We start from the raw sequence: 25,602 nt of genomic DNA on the forward strand, positions 1-25,602 counted from the left end.
CTATTAGATGTCCTTTTATCTCTTTAAGCCTTGGTTTCCTAATTATGAAATAAGAATGTAGGTTAATACTATTACTGAAGTTTTTTCCTTCTCTAAAGTTCTGTGACATTTGAATTAGCTACATAAAAGGATCTTACCACAAATAATTCCATGACTGTTATAGTTAATTCAAAGTTAATTTGTGCTATCTGTGGTAGTGGTCACAGTGAGGATAAGATATTTAAAATATAATCCTTATTCCCAAAGGACCTCTCTGTGTCACCTTCTTTTAATAAGGAAATGTATAAAAATCACCATTTTACGAAGAAGGATATGATAAGTACGGAATGAAAATAATATATAGAATGCTTTGGGGTTTAGCAAAGGGAGGGACCACAGCAGTATAATGACACAAAGTAGTGCTTAAAATAAGTCCCTTTGAGGAAATAACGTGAGTCATTTTTTATGAGCATAGCAGAAATTGAGAGCAGAATATATTTTAGCCTATAAGATAATGTCTGTTATTAAACAAAATTCAGGGTGTTAGATTTGAAGATCTAATTGACTTTATTAAATGATTCATTAGTTGGGCAGCATTCCATCTAGTAAGTAGAGGGGAGCTTCACTGTTAAATAAGAGAAAGATTTTAATTTTTTTAAGATTAATTTAGAGAGAGCATGTGGGGGCAGAAGGAGAGGGAGCGAGAGAATCTCAAGCAGACTCCACATTGAGCACGGATTGACCCATGAGATCATGACCTGAGCTGAAATGAGTTGGATGCTCAACCGACTGAGCCACCCAGGCGCCTCGAGAAACATTTTAATTCTTAAACAAATGTATTAAAGGTGTTTTTTTTTTTTTTTTGAGAAAACTTTCTAAAAGCAGGGAGAGGACATTAAAAAAAAAAAAAGGAGAAAGGCATTTATTAGCAATGATTGCATTATTTAGGCAAGGTTGCCCTAGTAAGGGAAGGAGAAGAGGCCTATCAGTAAATTTCCTAGTATTAACCAGGAAATTCCATGTTGATTGGTTGAAGCTTACATTCCTAGGGATTTGAAACTGTAGTTAAATCTTGGTTTGGAGATTGGCCTAAGTGATGCCATATAGGACCTGTGGTTTTCTTTTTAACGATTACCTCCTTTTGATCAGACTCTCAGTTTAACAGAAATGTGATCAGAATTGAAGTCCTTAGCGCCACTCTGTGACCGACCTCAAGTTCTAGCAGTTTTTGTTATTCCTTTGTGTGTTATCTGTAGGTCATGACATTTTTGTTTCACCTCTGGGATATTCACAGGTCATGGCTTCAGGTTTATGTTTATTTTCTTTGTTCCTTAGATGTTCTAGTCTTAGGGAGATCATTTGTTGGTGGTTAGCGGCTGTGAGCTTGCATTTAAAGCTTTTGAGAGAATATAATGCACCAGGGAGATTATTATGATTACTGTAAGTAGAATAATTCCCAGTATATGGAGTGCACTATAGAGCCATGATCCCCAAGACCCAAACCAATCAAAGTCAAATAAGTCAAGGACCCCGTGGAAGTAGTCACCTTTTTAAGCTAAGTGGCTTGTTCTTGTATGATTGCATTTCCGCTTCCCCCAAAGTGTTAATCCAAGTATAGTGGGGTCGTTGGATGTGCACAGACACCTCCTTGTTCAGCTGAAAGACAATCAAGAGCTATTCTATTGAGGACAACTTTGGCTAGAGAGTCTGAAGATCTTCGTTGGGCTGCTATTGCTTTAGCAACAGATTTTGCAGTAATTTTAAGAATTAAGGAGAAATTTTTGATCATAGCCTCATTTATATTTATCCCTAAACAGGGAAATAGGGACCTGCCAAAAGGAGTGAGTCCTGAATGGAGATAGCCTCCTAGTAGGTTTTTTTAAACTCAGTAATGTGAATTTAGGGAAGTCGACCAATGAGATGTCTTCTTTTGCTTGTGAAAAGTTAGAAGCACAGTTAGATTTCCTCCTAGTCTGAAATAAAAGAGATTCCCCCCACCCTGCCCCGGGTCCCCCACCCTTAGCAGTGGCCTGGGAAGATACAGGTGAGGGTGCCATCCTTCCAGGTCAGTACCAGAGTAAAGGAAAGAGAAAGAAGGAGTTTCTCCTTCTTTTTATGTTAAAGTATGAATTCTTGATCTGCCATATTGGGTGGAAGCAGTCTACCTTGATGTCAGCTACTTCTCTTCCTCGTCAGTTTGTTTCAGAAGTTTCTACATCTCTTAGTCCTTTGAGTTAGCATCCAGGAAGGCTTCTTTAGCCTGTAGGTGACAGGCTTGAGCATAAAACATTAGAGACTTAACAGTCGTTGTCATACTAGCATGAGACAACAAGGGATGAGAAAGATTGTATAGTGATAGGATTTTGAGAAGTTTGCAAGGTTTTTGTTAAGTCTTATATGATTTGTTCAGTGAAATGGGTGCCTTGATCACTGGACAGAGTGCCTCTATCTATCTATCTATCTATCTATCTTTTTTTTTAATTTAAGATTTTATTTATTTATTTGAGAGAGAGCAAGAGTGAGAGAGATCACAGAGGGAGAGGGAGAAGCAGACTGCCTGCTGAGCAGAGAGCCCGAGGCGGGACTCGATCCCAGGACTTGAGATCATGAGCTGAGCCAAAGGCAGACACTTAACCAGCTGAGCCACCCAGGCACCCCATATGTGCCACAATCTTACAGATATAACCTAGAGAAGGCTTAGCATTATTTAGCAGTATTTCCCATGTAATTTGTATGTTAAACATGCCTAATTAGTTTAATAAATCTTTCAGAATATTCCAGGTCAAAAAGATTTCTTCTTCTTTTTTTTTTTTTTAAAGAGTTTCATTTTGGAAATTTTGTCAAAAATATCAAAAAAGGTTTTAAACACTTATCTAAATAGGATCACAGGTCATTATAAAACTTGATATTTAAAAGGTAAAGAAACATATATTAAAAGCAGAACAAAGTCCAAGAAAATTTTGTCTTTTTAAAAAAGATTTCTTTAGTTGAGAGAGTGTGCCCGTGCCTGCATGCGAGTGGGCAAGGGGCAGAAGGAGAGGGAGAAGGAGAGAAGTAGACTTATTATTTTTTTAGATTTTATGTATTTATTTTAGAGTGAGAGAAAGCACACGTGAATGGGGGGAGGGGCAGAGGGAGACAGAAAAGGAGAGAAGCAGACTCCATTTCGAGCGTGGAGCCCGATGGGGCGTTGGATCTCAGGACCCTGAGCTCATAACCTGAGCCAAAATCAAGAGGCAGATGCTCAACTGATTGAGCCACCCAGATGCCCCTAAATTTTTTTTAACCTTTTTTCCCCCCATAAACCTACAGTTTTTTTCTAAATTCTTACTTTGTTCTGTTTTTAAAAAAGCAGCCTCATTTTAGGACAAAATAACTGTTTTTCTCCTTAACAAAAATATATCTCTATTTCTTATGCCTCCCCCCCCCGTTTTTAACTGAAAATATCTCACTTTCCTTGTATATGATGATGTTTTTCTTATTATTTTTAGTAGTTTTAAATTACGTATAGTAATTAGAATTTTTAACCCTTGGAAACCTTAATTTCTAGTGAAAACTATTAAATAAGCAGTTGTGAATGTTCTGTCATATCAGCATTTTTAAAACTTGCAAATTTATGAATACATTTTAAAATTTCTAGAGGCATGTGCCTTTTTAAAAATGTAGCATTAACATATCCAAATGTCTTTAGTTTCTCTGTAAGAAGCAGCCGAAAGTAGATAAACTTATGTTTAGTAAACGTTTCAGTATTTTGTCTTACTTGGAAATGATCTAGATATTTAATAAATTTAACTTAACTCATTATTTAACTTAGCAAAACTTTTTTAGGTTTTAAGTGACCAAAGAGATTTGGGGAAACTATTATTGAGGTGGAAGAATTTCCTGTGTCCTTCAAGGTCCTTTTAGTTGGACTAAGAATCCTCTCTACCCACTTCCCCTCTGGTAACTATCTTTCTCTGTAATTAAGAATCTGTTTTTGGCTTGTTTTTGTTCTTTGTCCATTTGTTTTGTTTCTTCACTTCCACATATGAGTGAAATCATATGGTATTTTTTAGATTCTGCATGACTGAAATCATGTGGTTTTGTTTCTTTAATTCCATATATGTGTGAAATCATATGGTATTTCTCTGACTGACTTACTTCACTAAGCATTATATTATAACTTCCAGATCCATCCATGTTGTTGCCAATGGCAAGATTTCATTCATTTTTATCTAAGCAATATTTCATTGTATATGCATACCACGTCTTCGTTATCCATTCATCTATCCATGGATATTTGGACTTCTTCCATATGTTGNCATATGGTATTATATTAGTTTCAGGTGAACAATACAGTGATTCAACAATTCTGTACATTACTCAGTGCTCATTATAACTATACTCTTAATCCCTTTCACCTGTTTCACCCATTCTCTACCCACTTCCCCTCTGGTAACTATCTTTCTCTGTAATTAAGAATCTGTTTTTGGCTTGTTTTTGTTCTTTGTCCATTTGTTTTGTTTCTTCACTTCCACATATGAGTGAAATCATATGGTATTTTTTAGATTCTGCATGACTGAAATCATGTGGTTTTGTTTCTTTAATTCCATATATGTGTGAAATCATATGGTATTTCTCTGACTGACTTACTTCACTAAGCATTATATTATAACTTCCAGATCCATCCATGTTGTTGCCAATGGCAAGATTTCATTCATTTTTATCTAAGCAATATTTCATTGTATATGCATACCACGTCTTCGTTATCCATTCATCTATCCATGGATATTTGGACTTCTTCCATATGTTGGCTATTGCAAATAATGCTGTAATAAACATGTGTTTATATCTTTCCAAATTAGTGTTTTGGTATTCAGTGGGAAATACCTGGTAGTGGAATTACTGGATCATGGTAATCCCATTTTTAATTTTTTGAGGAACTTCCATACTGTTTTCCACAGTGGCTGTACCATTTTGCATTCTTTTTTTTTTTTTTTTTAAAGATTTAAAAAAAATTTTTTTTTTAATTTATTTATCTGACAGAGATAGAGACAGCCAGCGAGAGAGGGAACACAAGCAGGGGGAGTGGGAGAGGAAGAAGCAGCGTCGTGGCTGAGGAGCCTGATGTGGGGCTCGATCCCATAATGCTGGGATCACGCCCTGAGCCGAAGGCAGATGCTTAACCACTGTGGCACCCAGGCGCCCCACCATTTTGCATTCTTGCCAGAATGTACAAGGGTTCTGTTTCTCCTCATCCTCACCAACACTTGTTATTTCTTGTGCATTTGATTTTAGCCATTCTGACAAGCGTGAAGTGATATGTCGTCGTGGCTTTGATTTGCATTTCCCTGGTTATAAGTGATGATAAGCATCTCATGTGTCCATTGGCCATCTGGATGTCTTCTTTGGAGAAATGTCTGTTCATGTCTTCTGCCCATTTTTAATTGGATTATTTGTTTTTTGGGTGTTGAGTTGTATCAGTTCTTTATATATTTTGGATACTAACCCTTTATCAGATATGTCATTTGCAAGTGTCTTTTTCCAGTCCTCAGGTTGCCTTTTAATTTTGTTGATCATTTCCTTCACTGTGCAGAAGCTTTTTATTTTGATGCAGTCCCAATCATTTATTTTTGCTTTTGTTTCCCTTGCCTTGGGGACCTATCTAGAAAAAAGTTACTACGGCCAATGTCAGGAAAATTACTGTCTATGTTCTCTTCTAGGATTTTTATGTTTTCAGTTCTCACGTTTATGTCCTTAATCCATGTTGAATTTATTTTTGTGTATGGTGTAAGAAAGTGGTCCAGTTTCCTTCTTTTGCATGTAGCTGACCAGTTTTCCCAGCACTATTTATTGAAGAGACTTCTTCCCATTGCATATTCTTACCTCCTTTGTTGAAGATTAATTAACCATATAATTGTGGGTTTATTTCTGGGCTGTCTGTTCTGTTCCATTGATCTATTTTTTTTGTGCCAGTGCCATACTGTTTTGATTTCTACAGCTTTGTAGTATATCTTGATATCTGGGATTGTGATATCTCCAGTTTTGTTCTTTTTCAAGATCGCTTTGGCTCTTCAAGGGTCTTCTGTGGTTCCTTACAAATAAGGTTATTTGTAAGAAGTGCTGTCAGTCTTTTGATAGCGATTGCATTAAATGTGTAGATTGCTTTGTGTAATACGGACATTTTAACAATATTTGTTCTTCCAGTCCCTGAGCATGGAATGTCTTTCTGTTTGTTTGTATTGCCTTCAGTTTCTTTCATCAGTGTTTTAGCATTTTCATAGTACATGTTTTTCACCTCCTTGGTTAAGTTTATTCTTAGGTATTTTATTATGTTTGGTGTCATTGTAAATGGGATTGTTTTATTAGTTTCTCTATCTGCTACTTCATTATTAGCATAAAGAAATGCAGTAGGTTTCTGTATATTGATTTTGTATCCTGTGAGCTTACTGCATTCATTTATGAGTTCTAGTAGTTTTTTGGTGGAGTCTTGAGGATTTTCTATGCAGAGTATCATGTCATCTGCACATAGTGAAAATACTACTTCTTCCTTACCTATTTGGATGCCCTTTATTTCTTTTTGTTGTCTGATTGCTGTGGCTGGGACTTCCAATACTATGTTGAAGAACAGTGGTGAGAGTGGACATCCTTGTCTTGTTCCTGACCTTAGGGTAAAGACTCTCAGTTTTTCCCCATTGAGTTTCACGTTTGCTGTGGGCTTTTCACATATGGCCTTACTGCGCTGAGGTATGTTCCCTCTTAACCTACTTCATTGAGGGTTTTTATTATGAATGGATGTTGTACTTTTTCAGGTGCTTTATCTGCATCTGTTGAAATGATAATTTGGTTTTCCTCCTTTCTGTTGTTGATGTGATGTATAACATTGATTGATTTGCAAATATTGAACTGCCCTTGCATCCTGGAAATAAATTCCACTTGATTGTGGTGAATGGTTTTTTTTTTTTATGTATATTGTTGGATTCTGTTCACTAATATTTTGTTTAGGATTTTTTCCATGTGTAGTCATCGGAGATGTTGGCCTATAGTTTTTTTTTTTTTTTTTTTTTTTTTTTTTTTTTTTTTTTTTTTTTTTAGTGTCTTTATCTGGTTTTGGCCTCAGGGTAATGCTTGGCCTCAATAGAATGAATTTGAAAGCTCTTCTTTTGTTTCTGTTTTTTGGAATAGTTTGAGAAGAATGTGTTGTAACTCTTCAAATATTTGGTAGAATTCACCTGTGAAGCTCTCTGGTCCTGGGCTTTTGTTTGTTGGGAGTTTTTTGATTACTGATTCAGTTTCATTGCTGGTAATTGGTGTGTTCGAATTTTCTATTTCTTCTGATTCAATTTTGGGAGGTTATATTTTTCTAGAAATTTATCCATTTCTTTTAGGTGGTCCCATTTGTTGGCGTATAATTTTTTATAATATTTTCTTATCCTTTGTATTGCTGTGGTGTTGGTTGTTATTTCTCCCTTCATTTCTGATTTTGAGTCTCTCTCTTTCTCTCTCTTTTGATGTGTCTGGCTAGAGGCTTGTCAATTTTGTTATCTTTTCAAAGAACCACCTCCTGTTTTCATTGGTATGTTCTGTTTTTTTAAATTAGTTTCTATATTGTTTATTTCTTCTCTAATCATTATTATTCTACTGGCTTTTGGTTTTGTTTGTTCTTTTTCTCTATCCTTTAGGTGTGATGTTAGGTTGTTTATTTGAAAATTTTCTTGCTTCTTGAGTTAGACCTCTTAGAACAGCTTTTACTGCATCCCAAAGATTTTGGACTGTGTGTTTTCATTTTCATTTGTCTCCATGTATTTTTTCATTTCCTTTTCATTTTTTCATTTTCTTAGTTTACCCATTTATTTGTTTAGTAGCATGTTACTTAACCTTCATGTATTTGTGTTCTTTCCATACTTTTTCATGTGGTTGATTTTTAGTTTTATAGTATTGTGATTGGAAAAGATGCATGGTAAGGAACTTTGATCTTTTTTTTTTAAAGATTTTATTTATTTATTTGAGAGAGTGCGTGAGTGGGCGGAGGGGCAGAGGGAGAGGGAGAGAGAGAACCTCAAGTAAATACTGCACTGAGCACAGAGTCTGCTTTGGGGTTCGAGCCCATGACCCTGAGATTATGACCTGAGCTGAAATCAAGAGTGGACAGCTTAACCGACTGAGCCAGGCAGGTGCCCCTGACTTCCATCTTTTTGAATTTGTTGAGGCTTATTTTGTGGCCTAATACGTGATGTGTTTTGGAGAAAGTTCCATGTGCAGTTGAAAAGAATGTGTATTCTGTTGTTTTAAGATGGAATGTTCTGGAATGTTCTAAATATATCTGTTAGATCTATCTGGTTCAGTATGTCAGCCACTATTTCCTTATTGATTTTCTGTTTGCATGATCTATGCATTGATATAAGTGGGGTGTTAAAGCCCCCTACTATTATTGTATTACTGGTGGTTATTTCCTGTAAGTTTGTTATTAGCTGCTTTATGTATTTGGGTGGTCCTATGTTGGGTGCATAAATATTTTGCTAAATTGTTATAAATTGTTATATCTTCTTGTTGGATTGTCCTCTTTATTACTATATATTGCCCTTCTTTGTCTCTTGTTATAGTCTTTGTTTTAAAATCTAGTTTGTCTGATGTAGGTGTTGGTAACCTGGCTTTCTTTTGACAGCTATTTACATGATAACTGCTTTTCCATCCCTTTAGTTTCGTTTTTTCTTTCTTTCTTCCTTTGAAAGATTTTATTTGTTTATTTGAGAGAGAGAGAGCACAGGCAGGTGGAGGGGGAGAGGGAGAAGCAGACCACCCCTCTAAGCAGGGAGCCTGATGTGGAGTCTGATCCCAGGACCCTGGGATCGTGACCTGAGCCAAAGGCAGACGCTTAACTGATTGAGCCACCCAGGCGCCCACCCAGGTGCCCCCATCCCTTTAGTTTCAATCTGCATGTGTCTTTAGGTCTGAAATGAGTCTTTACAGGCAGCATATAGATAGGTCATGCTTTTTTATCTATTCTGTCAGTTTGTGTCTTTTGATTGGAGTGTTTAGTCCATTTACTTTCAAAGTAATTATTATAACTATGTACTTATTGCCATAATTTTGCTTGTTTTATGGTTCTTTTTGTAGTTCTTCTCTTTTTTTCTTCTCATTCTCTCCTCTCATGTTTTGCTGCCTTCTTTTAGTGATACACTTGGATTCCTTTTTCTTTATTTTTTTGCATATTTATTATCAGTATTTGGTTTCCGTTAGGTTTATTTATAACATCCTCTGCCTGTAGCAGTCTATATTAAGTTTATGGTCACTTAAGTTTGAACCCTCCCCTCCCATGTTTTATGTATATGGTATCATACTTTACATCCTTTTATTCTGTGAATCCTTTGACTAATTTATATAGATATATTTAATTCTGCTACTTTTGTGTGTCCTATTTTTCTTCTACTTAGGGCCACTCAAAGAGTACCCTTTAACACTTCTTGTAGTGATTGTTTAGTGGTGATGAATTGCTTTAACATTTGTTTGGGAAACTCCTTCCTCCTATTCTGAATGATAGCCTAGCTGGATAGAGGATTCTTGGTTGCAGGTTTTTTTCTTTCAGCATTTTAGATCTGTCATCCCAGTCCCTTCTGGCCTGGAGTTTCTGCTGAAAAATTGGCTGAAAGCCTTATGGAATTTCCCTTTATGTAATTGTCTTCATTTGCTGCTTTTAAAATTCCCTCTTTTTAAAAAATAACTTTATTTGCTTGTCAGAAAAAGAGAAAACACAAGCAGGGAGAGCAGCAGGCAGAGGGAGAAGCAGGTTATCTGCTGAGCAGGGAGCCCGATGTGGGACTTGATCCCAGGACCCTGGGATCATGACCTGAGCTGAAGGCAGACGCTTAACCGACTGTGCCACCCAGGCATCCCTCCCCCCTCTCTTTTTTAAAGATTTATTTATTTAGAAAGAGAGAGAGAGCATGAGCGTGAGTGGTGGGGAGGGGCAGAGGGAGATGGAGAGAGGGTCTCAATCAGACTTCCTGCTGAGCACAGAGCCTGATACAGGGTCCGATCCCACAACCCTGCGATCATGATATGAGCTGAAACCAAGAGTCACAGGCTCAACTGACTGCACCACCCAGGTGCCCCTAAAATTCTCTCTTTATCTTTACTTTTTGCCATTTTAATTACTAGGTATGTTGGTGTGATCTCCTTGGGTTTCTTTTGTTAGGGGCTTTTGGTGCCTCCTGGATCTGGATTTCCATTTCCTTCCCCAGATTTGGGAAATTTTTAGCTACTGTTTCTTCAAATTATCTGTCCCCTTTTTCAAACTAGACTTTATATCAAGTATTTTTCCAGATTATGTGAACTTGGAAAGCATTTGGGTTAGTTTCTATCTTTTTGAGTTTTAGAATGACCAGTTCTTATAAGTGCTTGCCCTCAAACCAACTAAATAGAGTTGTTTTACAAAGTAATTCCTACCAGAAGTAGCAGCACATATAGAGCACATACATAGATATATGTGAATGTGCAAATAGATGCAGACCTTATTAGCTTCTGTTTAGAATTGCTACCATGAAATAAGTGTTACCAAAGCGTCTGTCACACCCACTGACTCAGGAAAGGAATGGGGCAGCCCTTAGCCAACTACACTGTCCACCCCACGAACTGATGAGCTGTGGCATGCTGCCTCAGCCAGCTGCCCCAGGGAATCCCGTGGAGGCTGGATAAATCAGTAGGATAGCACCTGGCTGGGTTTGCTAACACTGTTGCCAAACAAACCTGAATAAAGTTGTCACAAGAGAAGCCAGTGACTCAAGAGACAAGGGTTTGGAAAAGAGTGAGAAACTTATTTTGGGTTCCGGCAGCTGGGGAGGTGGCAGGCTCAAGCCTTAACAACCAACCTCTCCACTGGCAAGATGGACACCTAGAGTTTCACAGGAAGAGGTTCGGGGGGGGTACCTGGCAAAAGAGCAGGCAGAGAGTGTGTGATCATGGGTGGGGGTCTGTATGTGTTCAGCTCAAGATCCTAGGCAGGGAAGGGGGCATGTGGGATGTGGTCTTCTAGGCATTTGGTTGCTATCAGGGCTTTTCTGTTCTCGTGGTTGGAATATTCCAGTCATTGAAAATGTTTTTGTCAGTGCCACCTGAAAGTGTAATAAGAAATAAATACACTGGGTTTTGGTTGGACCATGAATTGTTGAGTAGTCTTGTCAGACGTTTCTGGTTTTAAGTGTTTGGCTCTATGGTTGAGGAAGAGGGCTCGCTGACATTAAGTATAAACTTCTAGTTATAGATTTGGATCTGAGGTTCTCTGGTAGATGGTTAAGATTATTGGTATAGATGGCTAAAGTTTTCTTTTAATATTTGTGGAGAAGCTACTTAAGATTTGTATTTGTCCTTGGCAAGTCAAGTTTTCAAATGGCCTTTCCTTCTTGTCTTTACTTGATAAGAATTACCTTCCTGCAATTTGCGTTTTAAAGAGATTGGCTAGATAAAGAGTTCTCAGTGAAGACCTGGTAGAACATTGAACGTTTTCATTTTAAATGCACAGGGAAAAAATGTAACCATTTTCTAGAAGGACATTCATTTTCTTAAGGTCAGAATTTTTACAATGCATATAAGCCTTTCAAGATAAATAGGGGGAAGTTTTGGGATTGATAAAAAGGATTGGTGGTCTTTGAATTGTTTTGGGAACCACACCTCTGGTCCTGTAAAGACTAGTTTTGTAAAGAAAGCACGGCTGTTTCTAATTTCTCACCGAATTTTGTTGCTGCCTAAATGATACCACAGGACTAATAAATCCATCCATTCATGAGAATGCCTTTTTTCCTTTAGATACATTTAGCTTAGGGGAGAAAGCCTAAAGAAATTTCTATGAGGCCCTGGATATCAGCTTTCCAGTTTGTCCAAATTTCTGATTATAGTTATTAAATCTTTTAAAAATATCTTGTCAGGTTTTGGCTGGGACAAACAGAAAAGATTTCTAGAAGTCTTAAACAACCTCACACACTCAAGAGAAGTCCTCAAATAGGGTGTAAAAATTACTATTTTTATAAGAGGTAGAGTCACTCCCCAAGAGAGCCAGAGAAACAGCCACCTGCAGGTCCCAGGCAGGCAGAACGCCCAAGCTGTGTTATTGGGATGTAAAGTGAGGTGGGCAAGAAAGAAAGACTTATTCCTAAGAGTGAGATTGTTAATAACCAATGGTTCTGGCTTTGAAAAGGATGGGATAATGTGAATTTTTATTTTCTCCTCTTGACTAGGCCCAGGAGGTAATCTATTAAAACAAAACAAAAAACTTTTGGGGATCTTACTTTAAGAAATTGTTTTTATTGTGAAGCTCCATCTTTGACCAAGAAGTGTAAGATCTCTGAGGAGGATCACCTGTAACCTCAGGTGGTGTGATGTTAAAAGGTAACTGTCTCTTTAGAGTGTAAAGGTAGTTCAGACAGAAATTGGTAGATAGTACTCAGGTAGAAAAGGCTAGAGGGGAGCAGTAGGAACTTTGTCAGTCTTACAGTCTTGTCTTAGATACCACTTGTGTTTTAAATTTTTTATTAGCCTTTTGTAATGAATCTTTCAGTGAGACTTAATTTGGAATCTTGAAGCCTTTTGGAAGCTTCTTCATATCAATTAAAATAGGCCTCCCATTCTGTTTAATTTGGGAACCCTTTACTTTCAACTATACTTTTTAAATGAGCAATCTTGTCTAACTGGAACATTCCCCATAATGGCCACTATAAATCCTAGGTTATTTTTAATAAAAATTTTTTCATCTTGCTAGATATCTGCAACTTCTAGGACTATAGTTCTTAGATCTAAAATAAGCAGGTGTGCTTGACTCTTCAGAATGTAAGGATCCCATCAGCTAAGTCTTTGGGTTTCTCACAGCCAAACTAATATCTAAAAGTTGTATGCTGCAGGGTTGGGGATTGTGCATGTTTTTCTGTATACCTTGCTCCACAGAAGTTTTCTTGAGGTTGTCAGGTGACCTAGTGTTAATCTAACTCTTCTGTGACCAGCTGATCCTACCACAGGAGTCTTCTTGAAGTGCTGGTTGTTAAATGCTTGAGCTGTATTCACCAGTTTTTGTGGCTCTTTGCCTCTACGATCCCCACTAGCAATAACCTTTATTTATACAGAACAAGAACAAACATGTGCCTTAATGTATTAGCAGTACCATGTCTTGGCCACAAGAAGGCCCTGTGCACACCACTGATAATTCTCCTAGAACCTTGCTGAGGTTTTCTACCCAGGGAATTGTGGTCCAAAGGATTGGGGGCATGGTTCTGGGCAGACCCTTCTGCCAGCTCAGTTGGGTTCTGGGCAAAATTGCCATCTCGCCTGGGCCATAGGCAGAACTGCCAGCTCAGTGGGGGTTGGGCTCTGGGCAAATATGCTGGCTCAGTTGGGCTTTGTGCATAACCGTCTGCCATATCAAGCTGACCTGCCTGTAAAGGAAAGCCCGGTGAAGGGCATTAAGGAGGGCACGTATTGCATGGAGCACTGGGTGTTATATGCAGACAATGAATCATGGGACACTACATCAAAAGCTAATGATGACTAACAAAGCATAATTAAAAAAAGAGGAAAGCCAATCAGATCAGGAGCTTGAGTGCAAAAAAAAAAAAAAAGGCAACTCTCATACTGACAGTTGCTTACCCACAGTCCTCTGAAATGACGATAAAGACAATGAACTCAAAGGGTTTGCACTGTTTCTCATTTTCCCTGAATGCTGTCAGAAGTTTGCTTCAGATCCTACCACTGCCACTAAATCTATTCAGTAACAAAATTCAAGCAAGCAAATTTGAAGATCTAACTTGCTTTGTTAAATAATTCATGAATCGTACAAAATTGCGGCATCCCATTTAACAAGTGGAATGCTCCAAAGAGTTATATAAAATGGAAGATTTTTATAGGATGGTGGGGGCAAGAAAGTTATTAGTAAGAGAAAAGGGTTGTTCCAGGCAAGGTCACTGTTTAGGGGGAAAGCAGCTGTTGTATCATGTAATTACTCTATCTTTCTTTGTGGGGTAGAGAGGACCCAGGTCGTGGACTAACTGGTATGGATGGAAAAATTTCTGACTAACCAGTTAAGTCTACCTTTCTGGGGATTGTTGAAACCACAATTAGATTATGTATTAAGTATTCGTTTGGAAACTTGGTCTAAGTGACACCATTTTGTGACTGTGATTTTTTTTTTTAAAACACGGTTTGAAAGCACAAAAGGAAAATTACCTTTTGAAGATGCATGTTGATTTAAGCCTATTTAAATCAAACCATAATCAGTATAACCAAGAGTAACTATGTGAGGTGATGGATAGTAACTAAACTTACTGTAGAAATTATTTCACAATATATATAATGTATCAAATCATTATGTTGTACACCTTAAACTTATACAATGTTGTATTTCAATTTTATAGCTCAATAAAACTGGAAAAAAGTAAGAATAAGAAACTGAATAGGAATAACTGTTTTAATTGCCGAAAGATGAAAATTAACAAGGTTGGGGGGTTACTTACGTGGTTGTGGGAAAATAAAAAGCCGTGGAAGGAAAATGTTTTCCTAACTCAACAGTGTTGTTTAGAATTGGCTTTCTTTACCTTCACGTGTGTAAAGTCAAATAGAAGCTGCTTGCAAATGTATTTTTTCCATGTTACTATGTATATTTGCAGCTTAGTGAGACTATCTAATTAGTACATGATTTGTGATTTTTTAAACATAGACATGTTTCTTAAACACAAGAGTTCTTACAGGCAGTGGTTCACAATTTAGCTTTTCATCAGAATCACTTTGGCTCTTTAAAAAACCCAGATTCCCAGACCCCATCCTAAAGGTGCTGAAGAGAGATATGAGCATTATTGTTCTTTGTATTTGATGATAGTATACCATTTTAAATAATTAGAGTTTATTTGCATAAGTGTGAAGAATCTTTGTAATGTGGCTTAGTCAGCCACATTTGTTGAGCACCTACCATATATTTACATGTTTCAAAGTGCTCTAATTAATTCTAACATGAACCAGACAATTTATTTTACAAATACACATGGATTGATTTTTAGTTACCTAAAAATAAGTGAATATTAGAAGCAAAAAGTATTTTTTATAAAAAAAATCTCATTTTGAAACTTAATTGGTGGATATAATGTTTAGGTCTACATGACATTATGGTAGTAGAGAAAATTGTGCTTGCATAGTAAACTAAGTGCAGATGAAATATTTTATCACTGTTGTAGCACTTATCCACAACAACAAAGTTGAGTAGTTGTGATTGAGACTATATGGTTTGCAAAGCTTAAAATATTTCCTATCTAGCTTTTTATAGAAAAAGTTTATTGACTCCTGACAAGGATTTACATTGTTTGTAAATAAGAACTATTTTACTACTTCCTTTCCAATCTGTGTGCCTTTTCTTTCTTTTTCTTGCTTAATTGCACTAGCTAGGACTTCTGTATGATATTGAGTGGGAGTGGTGAGAGTCTATGTCTTTGTTGTATTCTCAGTCTTAGGAGGAAAGCATTCAGTCTTTTACCATTAAGTGTGATGTTAGTTGTAGGTTTATCATAGGTACTGTTTATCAGGTTAAGAAAACTCCCTTGTATTCCTAGTTTACTGAAATTCTTTAACATGAATGAATGAATGCTGAATTTTCTCAGATGCCTTTCTGTATCCATTGATCATGTGGTCTGTCTTCTTTAGTCTGTGAATATGCTGAATTATATTGATTTCTTTCAATGTTGAACTGTTGTTGCATTTCCCAGATAAACCTCACTATTTTGATATATATCTATATCTATAAGCTATGTTACTGGATTTTATTTGCTAATATTTGAGGATTTTTGTCTTTTTTATGAGGGATTTTGGTCTGTAATTTTTTTTTTCTCGTAATATCTTCTTTAGTTTTGGTATTAGAGAAATGGCCTTGTATAATGAATTGGGAATCCCTTTTTTATATTTTCATGAAGATTTTTTTTAAAGATTGATTTATTTGAGAGGGGAAGGGGCAGAGGAAAAGGAGAGATAGAATCTCAAGCAGACTTCTGCTGAGTGTGGAGCCCGATACAGGGCTGTATCTCACGACCTTGAGGTCATGACCTGAGCCAAAATCAGGAGTTGGACACTTAATCCGCTGTGCCACACAGGCGCCCCTATTTTTTTAATATTATTTATTTATTTATTTGACAGAGAGAGACAGCCAGCAAGAGAGGGAACACAAGCAGGGGGAGTGGGAGAGGAAGAAGCAGGCTCCTAGCAGAGGAGCCTGATGTGGGGCTCGATCCCAGAATGCTGGGATCATGCCCTGAGCCGACGGCAGATGCTTAACGACTGTGCCACCCAGGCGCCCCCTATTTTTTTTTTTTAATAACGTTGGTGTTATTATTTCTTTAAATATTTAGTAGAATTTTTCATTAAAACTATATGAGCCTGAAGTTTTCATTTCAGAAAGGTTTTAACTTAAGAGATTCAGTTTCTTTAATACAGGTCATGTATTTCTTCTTGGGTAAGTGTGGGTATTCTTTAGCTTTCAGAGTGTTGGTCCATTTTATCTAAGCCTTCCAATTAATATGCATCAGGCTGTTGGCATTATTCCTTTTCATATCACGGGGTCTGTACAAATGATATACACTTTTTTCCTCTTTGTTAGTAATTTGTACCTTCTTTCTTTTTTGCTTGGTCAGTTTAGCTAGAGGTTTGTCATTTTGTTGATCTTTGCTAAGAACTACCTTTTGGGGGGGTGCCTGGGTGGCTCATTTGAGCATCTGCCTTCGGCTCAGGTCATGATCCCAGGGTGCTGGGATTGAGCCCCACCTCAGGCTCTCTACTCAGTGGGGAGTCTGCTTCTCCCTCTTCCTCTGCCCTTCCCCCACACTTGTGCTCTCTCTTGCTCTCACTCTCGCTCTCTCTCAAATAAAATCTTAAAAAAAAAAAAAAAGAACTACCTCTTGGTTTTTACTGATTTGTACTGTTTATTTCCTTTCTGCTTGCTTTGGGTTATTCTGCATTTCTTTTCCTTTTTTTTTAAGGTAGAAAGTTAGATTACTGATTTTGGGGTGTTTCTTTTGTAATATAAGCACTTATAGCTCTAAATCTATACTGTTTAGATGTCCACTGTTTAGATGTTTTATTTTCATTTTTGCTGAGTTCATAATATTTTGTAATTTGAACCTTTCTCTTTCACTTTGATCCATGGATTATTTAGAAGTGTGTTGTTCTATTTTTAAGTATTTGGAGATTTTCAGATATATTTCTCTTGTTGATTCTAGTTTAATTGTATTATGCTTACTAAACGTATTTTTTACAATTAATTTTTAAAACTTCCTCAGAGATTGTGTTATAACCCAGGAAATGGTTTGTCTTGGAGAAAGTTCCATGTGCATTTGAAAAGGGTATGTAATCTGCCTTTGCATTGTGCAGTGGTCTATAAATACTAGATCCTGTTGTCAATGTTCAGTTCTTCTATAACCTTGAGGTATTTTTGTATACTTTTTTTTGTGATTATTGTGAGAGGAATGTGAAGTCTCCAATTATAAATGCGGGTTTGTCCATCTCCTTTCATTTCCATCAAGTCTTTATATTGTTTAGTTGTTAGGTGAATTTACGAATAAGATTCTTTTGTGTTCTCGTTGAATTGATTCTTTTAACATTGTTCAATGACGTTCTTTATTCCTAGTCATTTTTTTTCTTGCGTGGTAGTCTACTTTGTCTTATATTGATATAGTCTCCTCAGTTTTCTTTTGGTTAGTGTTTTCATGGTATAACTTCTTCCCTCATTTTACTTTAACTTACCTATATTATTATATTTAAAGTTTTTTTATTTTAGACAGAATGCAGTTGTGTCTTGTTTTTAATATATTGTGATAATTTTTGTCTTTTAATAGGTATGTTTAATATAATTGATATGTTTGAATTTAGGTCTATCATTTTATTATTTGTTTTCTGTTTTTGTTTCTCTGTTTCTCCTTTACTGCCAACTTTTGAATTATTTGAACATTGAATTATTATTTCATTTTTACTATACTGGCTTGTATGGTTATTTTAGTGGTTGCTGTAGGGATTGAGGTCTCTGCTTTGAGGAGAGTAGAAATGCAATAAAAATTTGGTTGGTTTAAACCTAATAACTTTTCATGGCTGTCTTCTCTTTTTTAATGCAGTGGACAATTTTTAACTTTTATTATTTCCTGAAATTCAGTTTGGGGTTCAGAATTAATTCTTAAAAATAGTGAATAATTAGTAGTTGTGTTTTATAATTTAAATGGATTATAGTACAGGTAGATATTAGAGATAATTTTATCACCATATATGCCTATATTATTCTTATTTCATATTTTTTAGAGCTTAGTATGCTATAAACATTGAAATGATGATAATAATAACAACAATAAGTGTTATTCTTAAAAACTTGTTTCAGGTACTTTGATAAATGTCCAGAGTATTTAATATACTTTGAATGAATCAACCATGAATTAGTTGATATAGATACCCTGACTCAGCAAAATTAAGTAATTTGTCCAAGACTGCACATCTTATTAGTAGTAAAATTTGAATTCAGATCCAGGTCAATTTGACTCCAAAGTTCATATGTTGTAGTATTAGTCTAGCCATTCATTCTACTGCTATTTATTGAATACGTACTATGTGTCAAGTACTATATTATTTCTTTTAGAAAAATGAATGAGGCCTTGCTGTTATGATGCTTCTGTCTTGTGGCAAGACTGCCATTAAATAAATATAATAATAAATGTGTAATTACATTGTGGCAATGCCATGAAGGGGAAGGACAGGGAATGAAAAGTATCAAAAACATGAGGAGCTTAGTTTAGATAGTTTGTAGGAGTGACATTAGAGGTAAAGATCTAAGATTGATGGGAGTTAGAAAGGCTGTATTGGCAGAGAGGAAAGGATGTCCCAGGGTCTTGAATTGGAAAAGAATTTAGAGGTTCTTGGAGCTGAAACAAGGCCAGAGTGGTTGGAATGTAGTAACAAACTGTGGATGTGAACTGAGGCTGAAAAGAGAGGCAGGGGCCAGGTTATCTAGGGCTACGTAGGCTATGCTAGTTTAATTGGCAATTGCCTTAATTTTTCCTCCTCAGAAAAGGGCAGTAGATTATAAACCTATTTATAAAGTAAGAACTATCTACTTCCATGAATTACTTGACAGATGTAGCTGATATCTCTTTATCTCAGTGCAAGGTGTAGTCAGTCCTAGAAATCTAGCATTACTTATATATCTGCCCTAGAATCTGTGGTGTTTCAGGTTTTTTTGATAAAAAGAAAATTCCTCCCACAATGGTTAGTAGGTTTCATTGGTTAAAATAATACTAGAAGAATAATACTTTTAGAATATCATGTGGAGATCACCATACTTTAAAAATTTTCTTAAGACATGCAGGAGATCAAACATGACATGCTACTCTTAATTTCAGCTCTTTTTAATGAACCTTGAAATACTGTCTTTTAGCGTGTCCTTCACACTTCTAATATTGAATCACATGTTTATGTCTTTCTCAGTCTGAGGGAAAAGGGCACACCAATGCTGGAGATGCAATATATGAGGTAGTAAGTCTACAGCGACAGTCTGAGAAGGAAGAACCAGTCACTCCCACTAGTGGAGGGGGTCCAGTGTCTCCACAGGAGGATGAAGCAGAAGAGGGTAAGCAGTGACACCTACTCAGTTCTCTCTCTTTATATAGCTGCTTTACTTATAGCCCTCAACGGAGAGAGTGTGTGTGTGTGTGTGTGTGTGTGTGTGAGTGTGCGTGTGAGTGGTGCGGGAGGAGAATGAGGATTATTCCTAGGCTCCGCTACTCTTAGGCTAGATTCTGCTAGATGCAGAAGAAATTTTGGTCCATTGGTTCCTTGGTTGCATAGTCCCCAGTGCCACTTACGCATCTGTTTAAATTTGCTGTTTTGCTTTCTGTTTTATTTCAAATATTTTTGAAGTGTTTAATGAGAAGTTTCAACTTCTCTCAAGTGTTTCCGGAATTTTGGTGATAGGCCGTGGCCCACTACTCATTTGACATTATTTGTTGTTGCTTTATCATTTTACCACTCACTTTTTTGAAATAGCATGGTATGTGCTCTGTTTACTACCTGGATGCTGCTGAGAGATGCTAACCAACCTCCCGAGAGTCACACTTCATTCGGCTCTGTGCGAAGCACTCTTTTTATAGAAACTAGAACTAAATGGCAGATCTTTATCGTAAGTCCTTAAATTATCTGCTTATAGGGTAGGGTTTATTAAAAATAAATTTCTAAGTTTATATCATCTTTGAAAAAAGCATCTTAGAATTCTCAGTCTTTCTGTGAAACTATTCCTTTATTTGGTTGCCATACAGATACTGATTATTTTTGGCTAATGTTTATTGAGTGCTTATTACATGCTAGACATTATTCTGTGTGTAATTAAAAAAAAATGTCCGTGAAGGTATAATTTACATACAATAGAATGTACCTTATTTATTTATTTATAAAGATTTTATTTTTAAGTAATCTCTGTACCCAACATGGGGCTCAAACTAGCAGCCTCAAGATTGAGTCCCATGCCCTACAGACTGAAGCAGCCAGGTGCCCCGAATGTACCCATTTTAATTGTATAGTTCACTGAATTTTGGCAAATGGATACATCTGTATAACCACCACGAGCATCATAATATAAAATATTTCCATTACCCCCCCCCCCCCAAATTTCCCTCATGCCCCTTCACAGGAGTCATCCTTTCTTCTCAGCTACAGTTCCTGGCAACCACTGATCTGTTTTTTGTCACCATGTTTTGCCTTTTCTACAATTCATGTAAAAGGAATCCTGTAGCACATAACCTTTTGTATATAGCATCTTTTACACAGCGCACATCTTTTGGGATTTATCTATGTTGTGTCAATAGTTGGTTTCTTCTTGTTGCTGAATAGTAATTTATTGTAAAGATATGCCACAATTTGTTCATCTCCTCACCAGTTAATTGACCTTTGAGCTGTTTGTAGCTATTGGCTATTAGCTGCTATGGATATTTGAGTACAAGTCTTCGGTGAATATCTGCTTTCGTTTTTCTTGGGTAGATCACCTAGGAGTGGACTGGCTAGGTCTTATGGTAAGGGTAGTTTAACTTTATAAAAAACAACTGAGCTAGTTTTCAAAGTAATTGTATCATTTTCTATCTTAATCAGCAACATAGAGTTAGTCACTCCATATCCTTAATCACATTTGGCATTGTAAATTTTAAAAATTTTAGCTATTCTAGTGGGTGTGTAGTGGTATCTTGTGATATTAATTTGAATTTCCCTAATGATTCATCATGTTGTTCAGCTTTTCATATGATATTTGTCATTTGTATATCTTCTTGGCCAACAGTCCGTTCAGATCTGTTGCCCATTTTAAAATGGGTTGTTTTCTGATTTTTCAGATTTCGTCTCTCTCTCTGTATATATAGTTATATAAAAGTCCTTTATTAGATATGTCTTGCAAATATTTTGCCTTTTCATTTTTTGAGCAATGTCTTTTGGAGAGCAAAAGTTTAAGTTTTATGCAGTCTAATTTGTCAGTTTTTTTCCTTAATGATTTGTCTGTGATCCATTTAAATTTTTGTTTGGTTGGAGGTAGAGTTTAGAAGTTTTTTGTTTGTTTTGTTTTGTTTTGTTTTTTTTTGGCTTACAACCCCAAAGCCGTTATTATCTCTTATGCCTTCTGAAGGTCAGGAATTAGGGAATGGTTTGTGTGGGCAGTTCTGGCGAAGTTTATTATGAAGAGTCAGGTGTTGTCCGGGGATGTAATCATCTGAAGACTTCACTGGGTGGGGCTGATAGGGGCCCATTAACAAAATTACTAAAATGATGCTAGTGGTTGGCGAGCAACTTTGCTTCCTCTCACATGGGCTTCCCCACAGGGGCTGCTTGGATGTCCTTACGGGATAATGGCTAACTTCCTCCAGACAGAAATCCAGGAGACTAAGGTAGAAGCTGCAGTGCCTTTTATGTCGGAGCTTTGGGGTCACGCAACATCACTTCCATAGTATTCTCTTGATCACAGCGTTCAGCCCTTCCTTCCATTGTGTGACTCTGCTATATTCTATACAAGACTCCCAGGAACACAGTTGTGGTCATCCCTTCCCAGCTAACACAAAGTGGAAAAGACCAGAGATCCCACGCAGGAGAATTTGGGCCAGACCTAGAAGCACATTTTTTTCTGGTAAACAGGAACCACAGTACTGGTCTGAGAATGTAATTGAGCTACGTGCACAGGAAGAAAAAACAGGAGTGACAAGTATCTACCAGAAAGTAATTTGAACACAAGATTTCAGGTAATGTCTTACAAAAATGCCATTCTCTTTAGAAATGAAAAATACATGGAACTAGAATTAGGAGAGAACAAAAATAATAAAATGACAGGTGCTACTCAATAGGAATACATTACATAATTTAATAAATAAAAATTCCTTTCTTCTATCCACTAACTTAAAAGAAGGTTAACTCACATGGATTAAGTATCCGTTTTGTGGTATATACTATATTAGATATTAATAGATCTAGTTGAACATTTTACTCACATTAGCCCCGAGGAATAAGTATTATCATTTTTATATAACATATGAAGAAAAGACAAAAAATTTTAGGCAACTCATTTGAGGTCAAAGGGCTAATAATAATATACAGAATCCTGGGATGCCTGGGTGGCTCAATCGGTTAAGCGTCTGCCTTTGGCTCAGGTCATGATGCCAGGGTCCTAGGATCGAGTCTTGCATGGGGCTCCTTGCTCAGCCAGGAGACTGCTTCTCCCTCCGCCTCCTGCTCCCCCTGATTGTGCTCTCTCTCTCTGACAAATAAATAAAATCTTAAAAAAAAAAAATACACACACACAGAATCCAAACCTATGTTAGTCTCACTCTAAAGCCAGTGAATTTTCATGGCCTACAAAATCAAGGTATTCTCCTTTAAAAACTGAATTGGTGTAACTCCACTCAGTTTCTTAAAAGATAGTATTTTTAATATTACAGACAAGATATTTTAGATCTTACATATTTCAGATCATATTCTAGATCTCATGTCATACATCTTGGGTGGAAGCCTGTAGTGTAACATAATATGAAAACAACATGAGACTCTGTCTTCTAAACAGCATTGTTTTATGTGAAAGCACTTTTGGAGAGTGATTTCAGCATACAGATCAAGTAGTGCATGAAAAAAGACTTTTAGATATAGAATATTTCAATTATGTCAGCCAGAAGCAAACATCCTTCTTTAAAGGACAGGTTGTAGGAAAACCTATTGGAAGCCAAAATATTCTCTTTCAGACGCACAAGCACACCTTTAATTTATTTTCCATGCATTTTGTCTGACATATTACTTGATGTTATTCAAGGCTTAGAAAGGTATTTTTTGGTTTAGTGGTAATTACTTCAAGGGTGAGGAGATTTGAAAGTTGTGCAGATGCACTTGAAGAGCTGCTTACTTATGGAAAAGAACATTACTAGAAAATGGATACATTGACAAGTAAATGGCAAACCAAATGATCCCAGGTTTAGCTTGTTATTAATTAGCAAAATATTCAGAAACATTCACTGCCAGGATCTTAAGATCATGTAGGTGAGCATTGGAAAGACCATCATTTTTTTAATCTTATTGAATTAGGCCCAACCTTCATTTTTACTTTTATTGAAGTATAATTAACATACAATGTTATATTAATGTCAGGTGTACAGTGTCATGATTCAACAATTCTGTACATTTCCATTGTACACCATGATAAGTGTCATCACTATCTGTCACCAAACTTTATTATATTACCATCTTATTAACTATATTCCCTATGCCGTGCTTTTCATCTTCATGACTGACTTATTTTGTAACTGGCAGTTTGTACCTCTTAATCCCCTTTCTTTCTTTTACCCGTCTTCCCACCCTCTTTCCATCTGGCAACCACTAGTTTGTTCTCTCTGTCTCTCTCTTTTTAAAAGATTTTATTTATTTATTTGAGAGAGAGGGAAGGAGTGGGGCAGGGGCAGAGGGAGAGGGCGAAGCCGACTCCCCACTGAGGGCATAGCCTGACAGGGGTGGGGAGGGGGCCTCAATCCCAGGACCCTGAGATCATGACCTGAGCCAAAGTCAAAAGCTTAACTGACTGAGCCACCCAGGAGCCCCTGTTCTATTTAAGAGTCTTTTTTTCCCTTTGTCTCTTCTTTTGTTTGTTCATTTGTTTTGTTTTTAAGATTCCACATATAAAAGAAATAATACAGTATTTATCTTTCTCTGTTTGACTTATTTCACTTAACATTTATAGCCTCTAGGTCCATCATGTTGCTGAAAGTCCTCAGGGAAATGCAAATCAAAACCACAGTGAGGTACCACCTTACACCGGTCAGAATGGCTAGAATCAAAAACACAAGAAATAACAAGTGTTGGCAAGAATGTGAAGAAAAGGGAAATCTTGTGCCCTGTTGGTGGGAATGCAAACTGGTGCAGCCACTGTGGGAAACAGTGGAGTTTCCTCAAAAAATTAAAAATAGAATTACCATACGATCCAGTAATTCCATTATTGGGTATTTGCCTAAAGAAAAGAAAAGCAATAATTTGAATAGATAAATGCACCCCTATGTTTATTGCAGCATTATTTACAAAACCTAAGTTATGAAAGCAGCCCAGGTGTCCATCAATAGATGAATGGATAGCGAAGAGGTAGTATGTATGTACCTTGGACTGTTAGCTGTAAAAAAGAATAAGATCAAACTTCATTTTTGATGTTGTCATTTTGACAGAGTTCTTTTGACACAGTTGTGTCCAAATGGCTACTTCAAAGTGTAAGGAACAGAGGCAGAAGAGATACATTTGAGAATATTCTGGAGATAAAATCAAGAGGTTTATAAATTAATTGTGTCCTGAGCAGCAGAAGCGAAGGGAAGAAACAGAATCAAAAGATCACATCTAGGTTTCTAGCATAGGTGGCTGGATGATTTTGGTCGAACAAATGAGACAGGAGAAGGAAGAGTGGGTTTCAGGGTGAGGGTAAGATTTATTCTGTTTCAGACATTGATGAGTTTGAACTTACTGAACATTAAAGTGGTACTATTTTTCAGTTATTAGAAATAGTTTTTAATTATGCGAGAAGTTTAATAGCTGGAGATAAAGGTTTGAGAGACATTAGCATGATGTAATGAGAATGGCTAAAATTTCCTTGGGGGAACATGTGGGAGATGCAGGTTAGAAGTAGAATTTAAGTGATCACTGACATTTGAGGGGTAGATGCAGGAAGAGAAAGCCCAGCTAAAGGATTTGCAGAAAAATGATCAGAGCGTTGTGAGGAGAACTAAGACAGTGTAGTAACAGACTAAGGAGTGGAGATTTGCAAGGCGGGGGTGATGTGCAGTTTTGCCACAGGGAACAGGGAGGTTCAGCATGAAAGGACCAAAAACTGTTAATTGGATTGGGTAAATTTTAGAAGTCCCGAACCTCTGTGATGGCGATTTTACTGAAGTTGGGAAAGAAAGCCTCATTATAGTGAATTGAGGAGGGGAGAACAGTGTTCTTAACCTTTCAAGAAAGTCAATGAGAAGAGGAAAGAGATTGGATTAAAAACATTGGGTTATATTAGGCCAAGAAAGGGGTAAGAAATTTGAGCTCATCTGTAGTTGGAAAGGGAGAGCTAAAATAGAGAGGAGTTAGCCACTGAATGTGTAACAGTACATTTTC

At 36.8% G+C, this 25,602-nt stretch overlaps 1 protein-coding gene across 7 annotated transcripts in view; it reads left to right on the top strand.

Annotated features, from left to right (window-relative positions):
* RABGAP1L (RAB GTPase activating protein 1 like) overlaps positions 1 to 25,602 on the top strand; it is a 741,419-nt gene that overhangs the window by 138,022 nt on the left and 577,795 nt on the right. For all 7 annotated transcript variants that reach the window (XM_034667692.1, XM_034667693.1, XM_034667696.1 and 4 more), the window contains one exon: positions 19,438 to 19,579. In XM_034667692.1, coding sequence (XP_034523583.1) covers positions 19,438 to 19,579 — 142 coding nt within the window. The remainder of the gene's footprint in view (positions 1 to 19,437; positions 19,580 to 25,602) is intronic.

The sequence above is a fragment of the Ailuropoda melanoleuca genome, chromosome 8 (assembly GCF_002007445.2).
Source record: "Ailuropoda melanoleuca isolate Jingjing chromosome 8, ASM200744v2, whole genome shotgun sequence".
In the NCBI taxonomy this organism is placed as follows: Eukaryota; Metazoa; Chordata; class Mammalia; order Carnivora; family Ursidae; genus Ailuropoda; species Ailuropoda melanoleuca.